At 36.3% G+C, this 11,882-nt stretch overlaps 2 protein-coding genes across 2 annotated transcripts; both read left to right on the top strand.

Moving 5' to 3' along the window:
- Positions 1–6,927: 6,927 nt before the first annotated feature.
- On the top strand, positions 6,928–9,085 carry LOC127093834 (uncharacterized). Its single transcript, XM_051032736.1, has 5 exons — positions 6,928–7,098; positions 7,216–7,398; positions 7,475–7,585; positions 7,658–7,707; positions 9,063–9,085. Exons 1-5 carry the CDS (start codon positions 6,947–6,949, stop codon positions 9,083–9,085), a joined length of 519 nt encoding a protein of 172 aa, XP_050888693.1. The 5' UTR covers positions 6,928–6,946.
- A 133-nt stretch (positions 9,086–9,218) lies between these two features.
- On the top strand, positions 9,219–11,652 carry LOC127095931 (uncharacterized). The gene is made up of 5 exons (XM_051034566.1): positions 9,219–9,653; positions 9,733–9,975; positions 10,213–10,281; positions 10,735–10,927; positions 11,047–11,652. Exons 1-5 carry the CDS (start codon positions 9,306–9,308, stop codon positions 11,457–11,459), a joined length of 1,266 nt encoding a protein of 421 aa, XP_050890523.1. The 5' UTR covers positions 9,219–9,305; the 3' UTR covers positions 11,460–11,652.
- The last annotated feature ends 230 nt before the right edge of the window (positions 11,653–11,882 follow it).

The following is an 11,882-nucleotide window of genomic DNA, read 5'->3' as shown; positions in this document are numbered from 1 at the left end:
TCCCCATATCACCTTTACTTTCTCTTCCTTCAACTTCCGAAAACCCTATTTTCCGCCTTCGAGGGTCCCTCCGCCGTCACCCAAACAATCGACCGCCGCACTCGCCTCTCACCTCCGAACCTCCACCGTTTCCGCCGCCGCACTCGCCTCTCACCTCCGAACCTCCACCGTTTCCGCCACCGCACTCCTCATCTCAACAATCTCAACCGTGCCGATATTCCCAAAATTTACAACAACAAGCTACAAAGTTTGGTGACAGGTGAATACTAGTTAGGATGTTAAATGGATTTTGGTGAATGTTAATTGAAGTTTTAGGACTGTTGTAACAGTTAGTGTGATAATTATAGATTGCTTGAGTTAGGATTGTTTGAATTGTTATTGCATTTTAGTGATTGAGTTAGTATGCTAACTTGTTAGTGATTATTATAATTGTTATGGAATTGGATGATTATTAGCAAATGATGTTAGAGCTGTTAAACTAGTATGCAATTGTGTTAATAAATTGTTAGGTAACTAATTGTGTTAGGAGAGTTAGATTAGTAGTCAAAACAGTTAGGAAAATGTGTTATGAAAAATGTTAGTTAATAAGCTGTTAGCAATTAGAGGTGACATGAGTTACAAGTCCATTGATCATGTTAGTTGAGGTTAGTATGGAAGTTAGAAATCATTATTGTGTTGATGGACGTTGCAATGATATGCTAAAGTTAATGATGCTTTGAAATCAATTTGAATGTTCATTGAAACTACTATGGAATATGGTTGGTTTATTGATTTTGAATGTTGATGTTAATTGAATTAATTCTAATTTTATTATGGTTAACTGTTTGTTGAAAATGCTATGCTAATCGGTTAGTTGCTGGTGTTACAAATGCAATGTTTAATGATAGTTGGTGATTTGGGAGTTGTTAGTTTGTGTATGTATGTATATTGAATTGTGTATGTATATGTGTATGCAATTTGATTTTCTTTATACTTGCTTGGTATGCATGATGAATTTTGAAATGCATTGCATGTTGGGGCTGTCATGACTAGGCTTGGATTTAGATGTTCAATATTGTTCAAACTTCATGTTTCCTTAGTGATTATACTTGAAGATTGAATAGGTAGTTTTTTTTCTTTTTAACTGTGAAAGTGTTGTTCATCTCACTTTCATTCTAAAGGAACAAGATTTCTCCCATAAAATGATTGAACGAACTCTAATATAGTTATAGGTATAGTTATAGGTATATTGTAATAGAAAAAGTTTGATTCTTGTAATATAAAAAATGAAAGTGATGAGGTAATTAAAGTTGGTATATTGGCGTATCGGATACGTTATTGAAGTTTATATTAACATTGGTTATGTATAGGTTTTTGAAGTTTAAAATGAATTGAACTTTATAATTGTTAGGATATTCAAAGATACTACCTTAGTTATGTATTTTCGTCTGGATTAATTGTTTACTTTAATAAGTAGGAAAACCATGGATAAAACATGGATCTGTGCCGATCGAATGACCAAAGAGTACGAGAGTGGGGTTGCGGAATTCGTTAAGTATGCTGTTCAACACGCTGAAAACCCCAGACGAATGCATTGTCCTTGCTTGCGTTGTTGTTATATTGGTAAGGTTGACGCACATGGATTGAAATCGCATTTGCTGAGGCATGGAATTGATCAAAGTTATCAGTGTTGGATATTTCATGGTGAGAAAATTAACGAGAATGTTGAATCGAGTGGAAAAAGTAATACGACCTATGCTTCATACGACAAAGACACGAAAACATACGATTGTGATCGAGTTGAAGAGATTGTAGAAGCACTGGAAGAAGATCTTCATGATTGTCCTGAAATGTTTGAGAGGATGGTAAGCGATGCAGAGAAACCGTTGTACAAAGGTTGCACTAAATTCTCAAGACTTTCTGCGGTATTAAAGTTGTACAACTTAAAGGCGGGCAATGGATGGTCGGATAAAAGTTTCACAGAGTTGTTGGCCCTTATGAGAGAAATGCTACCGGATGATAATGTTCTTCCTAATCGAACCTATGAGGCAAAAAAAATGTTGTGCTCTATTGGCATGAGCTATGATAAGATACATGCTTGTCCTAACGATTGCATTTTGTTTCGTAACGAATATGCAATGTTAACTGAGTGCCCTAAATGCGGTTTGTCTCGATATAAGAAAAGATTATCTCCCGCAAAAGTCTTATGGTATTTTCCGATAATTCCGAGATTTAGGCGCATGTTTCGTAGTGAAACCGATGCAAGACATCTTACTTGGCATGCAGATGAAAGAATTATTGATGGAAAGTATCGGCATCCGGCTGATTCACCACAGTGGTCGAAGATTGATAATGATTATCCCGAGTTTGGATCAGAAGCAAGAAACCTTCGATTGGCATTATCTACTGATGGAATGAACCCACATGGTCTTCAAAGTATCTCACATAACACATGACCTGTGATTCTTATGATTTATAACCTACCTCTGTGGCTATGTATGAAGCGTAAGTACATGATGTTATCTATGTTAATCTCTGGGCCTAAACAACCAGGGAATGACATAGATGTATACTTGACACCTCTGATCGAAGATTTAAAGATTTTGTGGGAGAACGGTGTGGAGGTTTATGATGGATATAGGAAAGAAAGTTTCAATTTGAGGGTGATGTTGTTTGGCACAATTAATGATTTTCCAGCATACGGGAATCTATCTGGGTATAGCATTAAAGGTCAACGTGCGTGTCCTGTTTGTGAAGACGGAACCGATACGATTCGATTGGAACTTTGCCAGAAGAATGTGTTTCTCGGTCATCGTAGATTCTTACATTCTAAACATCACTACCGTGGGTGGAGAAAAGCATTCAATGGAGACACCGAACATCGTAGAGCTCCACCCGCATTGTCAGGTGAACAAGTTTTTGAAAAGGTGAAAGATGTGCGTACTGAGTTTGGCAAGCCTTTTGCACATAAGATTGTGAAAGGTGGGTGGAAGAAAAGGTCGATATTTTTTGAATTGCCATATTGGAAGTCTTTGTACGTGAGACATTTTCTCGATGTTATGCATATTGAAAAAAACGTATTTGAAAGTGTTATCGGTACATTACTCAATATAAAAGGCAAGTCTAAGGATGGCCTTAAAGCAAGGGAGGACATGTTAAAAATGGGAATGAGAACTGAATTAGCACCCGTGAAGAAAGGAAGACGAACATATCTACCACCTGCTGCTTTTACTTTATCTAGAAAGGAGAAAAAAAAATTGTGTAAGTCTCTGAGTGAAGTTAAGGTTCCAGAAGGATACTCATCTGATATCAGAAGACTTGTTTCTATGAAAGACCTCAAGTTGAAGAATTTGAAGACACATGATTGCCATGTTATAATGGAACATTTTCTACCGATAGGTATACGTTCTATTTTGCCAGAAAAAGTAAGAAGTGCCATAACTAAATTGTGTTTTTTCTTTAGGTCAATTTGTAGTAAGGTGATCGATCCCGAGATCTTACCAACACTACAAAAAGAGATTGTAATTACCTTGTGTGAGCTTGAAATGTATTTTCCTCCGTCTTTTTTTGACATAATGGTTCATTTAGTTGTTCATCTTGTGAAAGAGACACAGTTGTGTGGACCAGCTTATATGAGATGGATGTACCCTGCTGAACGGTATATGAAAATATTAAAAGGGTACGTGAAATCCCGAAGTCGACCAGAGGGTTGTATTGTTGAACGATACATTGTTGAAGAAGCTGTTGAGTTTTGTACTGAATATTTGTCTAACGTTCAATCGATTGGACTCCCCAGAGCTCAGATTTTCGACAAAATGGAAGGTAAAAAATTAATTGGGAATAAAATTGTGACAATATCAAGGGATGAACGGGATCAAGTTCATTTGTATGTTCTGCACAATAATAATGAGGTTGAGCCATATGTTGAAATGCACAAGGATGTACTCCGAAGGTTAAATCCGAACAGAAATGAAAATTGGATAGTTATAGAGCACAATCAAAGTTTCATACAATGGTTGAAGGATCATATTTATTTGAAGCGCTCTTCAAATCCTTCTTCGGTAACAGAAAGGTTGAGATGTTTGGCATATGGTCCAAGTTTGCATGTGTTTTCTCATAGCGCATATTCAATTAATGGATACACATTTTATACCAAAGAACAAGATGATAAGAGTACTATGCAAAATAGTGGTGTCACCGTGCTAGCTGAAGCAATGCATATATCAAGTATGAAGGACTTAAACCCCAAATATGCAAATTTGTCATATTTTGGAGTTATTGAGCACATTTGGGTGTTTGATTACGAGAAGTTTCAGATTCCCATCTTTGGTTGCAAGTGGGTGAATAGTAGTGGCATACGAATGGATAAGTCCGGATTTTTGCAAGTTGATCTTACTAGGGTGAGGTACAAAGATGAACCTTTTATTCTAGCATCTCAAGCTAAACAAGTGTTCTATGTGAATGACCCGAAGAGTACAAAATGGTCTATAGTGCTTTTCTCTAACAAAGTGACTGATGATAGCGGTGTCGATCAATGTGATATTGATGTTGAGAATGAGTCATGCATTAGACGGAATGAGTTGAATAGAAATGATGAAGTTGAGGATCTTATACCGGATGAGTCATATATAAGAAACGATCATAATGAGGGAATTTGGATCAATTCATCCGTACGCATTGCTAAGAAACAAGTGATTAATATTCCAACAAAGAAAAGAAAGAGATGTTAGTGACTTGGGTAAATTATCCATGGTTTCTTTATTTTTTCTTTTTCAATTGTTTTGATTATAAGTTATATGTGATAATGCATGATTTCATTATATTTTTGTTTTCAATTGCTTTGATTATAAGTTATATCTGATAATGCATGATTTCTTTATTTTTTTTGTTTTCAATTGCTTTGATTATAAGTTATATTTGATATTTGATGGTTTCCTTGGTTTATTACAGGTTAGACATGGCTGATGACCAACATGAGGAAGTTAGTAAAAAAGTATCCGCGGAAGAAGAAATTCGAAGAGGCATCACAGTAATGAGAAGGGTGGTCCAAGGAAGATCTCGAGGCATCATACTAGATGTCTATTGGAACAACCAGGGACAGCTTATAGAACCTAATGGGCATACCTTAACTAGTTTTATCGGTGCACTAGTAAGGAATGAAATTCCCATTACATGTGATGATTGGAGAAACAAAGAGCTGAATGAGTCCAAAGAAAAAATTTGGAGTGAGATAAAGGTACAATCATTTGGCCCTTAATTATACGGTATCAATTATGTTTTTTCAATTACCGATACTAACTATCAATCTGTATGTTTTTCTTAGCGATGTTTTAACATCGAAGAAGAAAGAAGAGGTTTTTGTATGAAATTGGTCGGAAAGCTTCTAAGAGGGTTTCGGACATTTTTATCATCCAAGTTCCTTAAGGATGCGGATGGTAATTTTGTGGATGTGGAGCTTCCTAAAAAATATGAAAGTTTGATATCGGCTGAAAAATGGGAAGCTTTCAAATCCAAAAGACAAGACCCGGTTTTTCAAAGAATAAGTGCTACAAATCGGGAAAGAGCATCAAGTCCCGCATATCCGTACCGAAAAGGACGTGTCGGATATGGACGCTTAGAACAATCCATGGTAAGTATTTATAAATTGCGATAACAAATTTGTTCATCATATATTAGTTTTATCTGATCAAATTGTATGACTTAATGTGTAGCTGCAGAAGGAGGAAAGTTCAGAAACATCTCTTCCTGCACATGTTTTGTGGAAGGAAGCCCGTGTGGGCAAATCTGGAGTTCCTCAAGAAGAAGTTTTACACGTATACCAGAAATGTGTAAGTATAACATTTTTTCATTAATTGAATAACATTTTTATACACAAATATTTGACAAGTATACGGTATTCATCTGATTTTTCAGGAGGAGCTATCTCAGTCTTTATCTCCCGATGATACTAAGGGCATACTTAGTCGGGCATTAGATGTCCCTGAGTATTCTGGTCGGGTGAGGGGTAAGGGATTTGGAGTCACTCCGACCTCCCTGAGTATTAAAAAAGGAAAGGCTCCTAGTAATCGGGAGCTTCATGCAAGATTGGAAGCCATGCAAGCTGAGCTTGATGCATTGAGGAGAGAAAGAGAGGCTAGCGCCTCAACAGTATACAGAGATGCTTCGGACAAAAACAGTATCAACTGTACCTTTCAGCCGAACATTCCAGAGGTAATTACATATAATTGTCTTAAATTGAACTATTTGCTTAAATTATGTATTTGACATATATACACATTAACGATTTCTTGTTATTATTGGTTTTAGGGCATTTCCCATTGTCAGCTGTATTTGTCGTCACCATACTATCGGATGGTTGGCAAGGGAAAAGTGCATAACGTTAGCGGAGTATTACTCCACACTAGAGAGCTCCCTGCTGGATGTTTGAAGGTATCAGTTGATATTGCAGTTGAGCCGAATGCAGCATTACCATATCCTAGCGATGATTCGGATGCAACAACGGTGCACGAAGCAGTAGGTTCGTTTGTTGCATGGCCGACAAACCTCATATGCGTAGGATATGAGGTATGCTTAAAACTTATGTTAACTTTAATGTGTATATTCAAAGTTTAAAATTTATGCTTAAAATTTTACTTACATATTTTCCTTGGTTATGTTAAATAGACTCCCACAAAATCCAAATCAAAAGATAATGCGATTCCACGGCATACCGAGTCCACGGTTTCAAGAAAAGAGGTAATATACAATTATATGACATATATTCATGGAAGTTGTTACATTCTTAATTTGATCTAACTATTTATATGACATGTAGCTTCAAGAAAATGAGGTTAGCAATGCCTCCGCACAACAAAAAAAGGAGGTTAGCAACGCCTCCGCACGGGTAAAAAGTTCTGGTGCTAAGAAGACCGTAGCTAGGAAAAAAACTACCACCAAATATAGGTCGTGCCTCAGGACATTTCTAGAGATGACCGATATACCGACCGGAGGTGTTCGGACCCTACATATGGAGGTAGGGATTTTCGGCTTTGATTACGACCAAATGATTGGTAATGAAGACTTCATGCAAGTTTTTAGTCATGAAGAAATCGGCGTCAACGTTGTCAATACATATATTAGGTAAATCCGGTCTACTTTGTTTTATTAATTAAACAACTTATGTTAATGATGTTTACTTTATGTTAATCCGGTTTACTTTATGTTTCAAAAGAGGTGTTAATGATGTTTTTATATTAGGTTTTTGTATGACAAATTGATGCGCCCCAATGGTTTGGACGTGTCATTCGGATTCTTAGCACCCGCGACCGTCAACTTAGTTTTAATCTTAAATAGACCGGATACCGTGACGGAGTACGTTCTTCGGATCCTCATGGACAATAAAGATGCGGAGAAGTTGTTTTTTATACCGTTTAATACCGGGTTAGCATTTCATTCTAAATTCATCTATTATAATTATTTTCCAAGTTACCATCTAACATTTGCCTAATCATTACAGTGGACATTGGTTGTTGCTCGCAATCAATCCTATCCGAGAAATTGTGTATTATCTTGACTCGTTAGGAAATGATTGGACAACATACCCGGATATGAAGGTCCTAATTGACACGTAAGTGAGAATGTTCAAAAATTTTCTTAGTTTATGTGAATTGTTCTAATTGCTTCATTTTTATTTTATTAGCGTCCTACAAGCTTTTCGGGCCCAACGAGTTATCCAAACCTCAAGGAGGGGCGCCAACTCCATTACATGGATTAAAGTGGCGGTATATTTTTAATTACCACGTTTTTTATTATATTAGTGATGACACTTGATAAAACTTAGGATTTATAATCCATATTTTTTTTTTCATATGTAGTGTCCTCAACAACGTAATCAAATAGATTGCGGGTATTTCATGTTGAGGTTTATGCGAGATACTCTTGCTTTGGGCCAATTAAAGATTCCCACCGATGTATGTATTTCTAACTTATGAGTTATTTTTATATTTACACATATCTCATATAATTAAATAGTTGGAATTAATTCAAAATATGTTATATTATTATGTAGTACTTTGAGGAATTCAAGTGTGCATTTTATACAAAGGATCAAGTGGACGAAATCAAAGAGGAGTGATGTCAATTCATGTTAGAGCTCAATGTTTGTTCATAAATTTGTGTAATTAATGTGTACATTTGTAGTATATGTAATGACTTGTAAATGTGTACATAAATTTGTATATATTTTGATACATTTAAGGCAAAATTGGTTTGAATTGGTATATATATATATATTTGTTAGCCAAAAATTGGTAGAAAAAAGGCCAAAATGGCATATATAAAATGTGATAATTGTCTGTCAAAATCTGGTTGAAAACAGGTAGAAATTCTGGTTTATAAACCTGGAAAAAATGTGGTTTAAAACAAAAGCTTCAAAAAATTTCGTTTACCTTAGACAGCGCTTTTGTAAAAAGCGCTGTCTAAGGGGGGATTAGAAAGCGCTTTAGGCAAAAGCGCTGTCTAAGGGGGGGGGGCTTAGACAGCGCTTTTTGAAAAGCGTTGTCTAAGGTATACCTAAAAAATTAAAATAGGAGGGTCTTAGAAAGCGCTTTTGGCCAAAGCGCTGTCTAAGGGGTGGGGCTTAGACAACGCTTTTCAAAAGCGTTGTCTAAGGTATACCTAAAAAATTTAAAATAAGAGGGTCTTATAAAGCGCTTTTGGCCAAAGCGCTGTCTAGGGGGGGGCTTAGACAGCGCTTTTAAGATTTAAAAAAGCGCTGTCTAAACCTTTAGCAGCGGAGGTTTAGACAGCGTTTTAAAGCGCTGTCTAAGACTAAAAAAAGCGCTGTCTAAGGTCTTGTTTGTTGTAGTGTTAGTTGTAGTTTGGATTCATTATGGATTGTATTTTATTTTCATCTCATGTTACTTTATCGTCGTTTTCGACTTTATTTATATATGACATTTTTGGACCATCTGAATTTATATACTTTATTTTTTGCATATCGATTGTATGGTTTACATCTCGTCACATAACATGGTACATAATACTTAAATCTTCATCTGAATACACACAAACAAAACATAACATATGATATTTTGTTCTGATAGATTACAGAGATGCATTTCCATAAAAGGATATGCATCTACATTATAATAAATTTGTAATAATGACTTTTGAGTGTAATACATAAAATATATTTTAAATTATTACGAAAATGCATACGTAAATATTTAAGTAATTAATGGGTATAATGGAATGGCATGGTAAAAAAAATCCTCGTCTATGAAACACTCCTTGTGACCTTACTACCTCACAGCGAGTTAGGTCTGAAGCAAAAGAAGAAGAAAAAAATGACAACGGTTTCAAAGATATCGTCACTGTTATCATTATCCAAGCCTAAACTCATTCACCACACCAATTCCTTTCTTCTCTCTGCTTCAAATCTCAGAACCCTAAGCAGCAACAGCAACATCGCTACGAGAGTCACAAAGAAGAAGACACAAGCAGCACTTGCCAAGGAAAAGAGACGAACTCGTTCCGATAAAGAACTCGACAAGGACACAATCATTGAGCTTTATAACAACAATTCTCATCTTCATATTCCCGTTATGCTTTCCGAAGTCTTGGATGTCTTCTCAAATTGCTCCTTAACCTCTTTCGTTGATTGCACTCTTGGCGCCGCTGGCCACTCCACCAATGTTAGTATCCAATTTCTTTGCAAGTTACTACTTTCTATTTGTATGTATATTGATATTGAATGAATGAATGATGGAATAGGTGATTAAAGGACATCCAGAATTGAAGTATTTTGTTGGGATTGATGTGGATCCTGTGGCAAGTGACGTAGCTCAATCGCGGATCAGTTCAGTTTTGGACGATAGCGGGTCTAGTGTGAAAGTGTTTACCATGTTAAGGAATTTTAGGCGCATTAAGTCTGTGCTTAGAGGAACAGGCGAGGAACACTTGGGGGTTGCGTCTATTGATGGCATCTTGATGGACCTCGGAATGTCATCGATGCAGGTACATTTTCCGACTTTACGTATGATACATTGATTGCTTTCTTGTGTTGTGACAAATTCACGGTTTTAAATTGCGGTTATGTTTGTTGTTTGAAGATGTATTGAATTGCTAAGTTTTGTGGTTGTAGAATGTGATTGAAAATCATGGTTATGTCTAATCTTATGGTGCTGGAATAGTGGTAGAGTGTTTTGAATCTTTCGCTGTATCTTGATGAAGTGATGTTTTCTTATTGTTCAGGTGGATGATCCTCAAAGAGGATTCAGTGTGCTTTGTGATGGACCCCTTGATATGCGTATGGATCCTCAGGTATAGTTTAATGCATTTCAGAGTTCAATGTAAAATTTATGCTCTTTGGAGAAAGAATTGGTATGATTGTAAAGTGTTTACTTGTAGAATGGGTGCAATTTGCTCATCGATTTGTAGCAGTGAAAACTGAAAAGTGATGCTATCATGTGAATGTTTAGTGTTGAATTTCGTTAATCTGGATGGTCCAACTCCAACCCCTTACCTGTATTGCTGTTTGTCTAATACCTTTTTTGTGGATATACGGCCTGACTTGTGTATGTATTTAAATTCTAAGCTATGCTGGGAGTTTCTGTGGATGGCTTTCTTCAAGTTCAATCTTTATGGCTAATGAAACATGCCTATTTCCTTTTACGCATCATTGCAATATACTTTTATGCGGAATCATATTTGTTAGCCTGTTTACCGCGGAGTGATTTTTGTTTCCTATTAAACTGATGGACAGGCCTATGACAGGCAAGCCTTAAAGCAGAAGACATACTAAACTCGTGGCCAGATACTGAAGTGGGCCGTATCCTAAGGGATTATGGGGAAGAAAGTAATTGGCGCACTCTGCAGAAGAAAATTGTTCAAGCCCGTTTAGAAGGTGGATTACATTCCACTACCGACTTGCTGGATCTTATTAAGCGCGTGACTCCTGCAATGAAAGGTAGGCTGTCCTTCTCCAACTCTCTATTGCAGCTCTATTTTTTTTCTAGGACTAAGCCTCATTTATCATGCATATGCCATTTCTGATCGAACTACATTTCGATTCCACTGCAACAACAGGTGGAAGGCAAGGTTGGATAAAGACAGCAACCCGAGTATTTCAAGCATTGAGAATCGCGGTCAATGATGAACTGAAGACTCTTGAGGATTCCCTCTATTCTTGTTTTGACTGCCTTGCACCTGGAGGCAGGCTCGCCGTCATATCCTTTCACAGTTTGGAGGACAGAATTGTGAAGCAAACATTTCTTAATATAATTAAAGGGAATGAAGACATGGGCGAAGGGGAAAGCGGCAATAGTGATCTGAGGAAGATGATTGATGGAATCAAAGAAAAAGAAGCGTGGGTAAAACAAGTAATGCATGGATCAAATGGTATAGTTCTCACAAAAAGACCAATCACACCATCAGAAGAAGAGGAGGAATTGAACCGCCGAAGTCGAAGTGCAAAGCTCAGGGTTATTCAGAAGCTTTGAAAATAAAGTTTCTGTTTGGAGCTCTTAGAAATATCTGTATTTATAAATTTGTCTGTACCTTTGATGTCCTATATATCCATAAATTTAGAATTGTACTCAGCTTTTCATTAGTAGGAAAGAAAAGTTTAAAGATGAAAAGCAAATTATCTGTTTTATTGTGTGGGGGCAAATTACCTGTTTTTTTCTCCTTAAATTGAGTATTTTTATTTTTTAGGTTAAATATATTTTAATCTCAATAAAATTGTCAAATTTTATTTTCTGTAGAAGGCTTGATAAAAAACATTAAAAGTATATTTTTCAACAATGCCCTTGGTGGATAATCAGTAAGTAACTCTAAATATTTTTTGAGCTTTAAGATCTGACTTTGATGAATCTCCTAAGTCCAAGTCGTATAAACTTTTTATTAAAAAAAGAGTTTATCTT

The sequence above is a fragment of the Lathyrus oleraceus genome, chromosome 6 (assembly GCF_024323335.1).
Source record: "Lathyrus oleraceus cultivar Zhongwan6 chromosome 6, CAAS_Psat_ZW6_1.0, whole genome shotgun sequence".
In the NCBI taxonomy this organism is placed as follows: Eukaryota; Viridiplantae; Streptophyta; class Magnoliopsida; order Fabales; family Fabaceae; genus Lathyrus; species Lathyrus oleraceus.
The sequence above is the reverse complement of the archived record's forward strand: the minus strand, read 5'-3'. Positions and strand labels throughout refer to the sequence as shown.

Excerpts from the sequence above, each read along its gene's own strand:
- LOC127093834 (XM_051032736.1), top strand. The coding sequence starts at position 6,947 with ATGACCGATATACCGACCGGAGGTGTTCGGACCCTACATATGGAGGTA. Across the intron at positions 7,399-7,474 it reads TTTATACCGTTTAATACCGG|TGGACATTGGTTGTTGCTCG; the intron begins GTTAGCATTTCA and ends TAATCATTACAG. Across the intron at positions 7,586-7,657 it reads ATGAAGGTCCTAATTGACAC|CGTCCTACAAGCTTTTCGGG; the intron begins GTAAGTGAGAAT and ends TTATTTTATTAG.
- LOC127095931 (XM_051034566.1), top strand. The coding sequence starts at position 9,306 with ATGACAACGGTTTCAAAGATATCGTCACTGTTATCATTATCCAAGCCT. Across the intron at positions 9,976-10,212 it reads TCGGAATGTCATCGATGCAG|GTGGATGATCCTCAAAGAGG; the intron begins GTACATTTTCCG and ends CTTATTGTTCAG. Across the intron at positions 10,928-11,046 it reads CGTGACTCCTGCAATGAAAG|GTGGAAGGCAAGGTTGGATA; the intron begins GTAGGCTGTCCT and ends CTGCAACAACAG.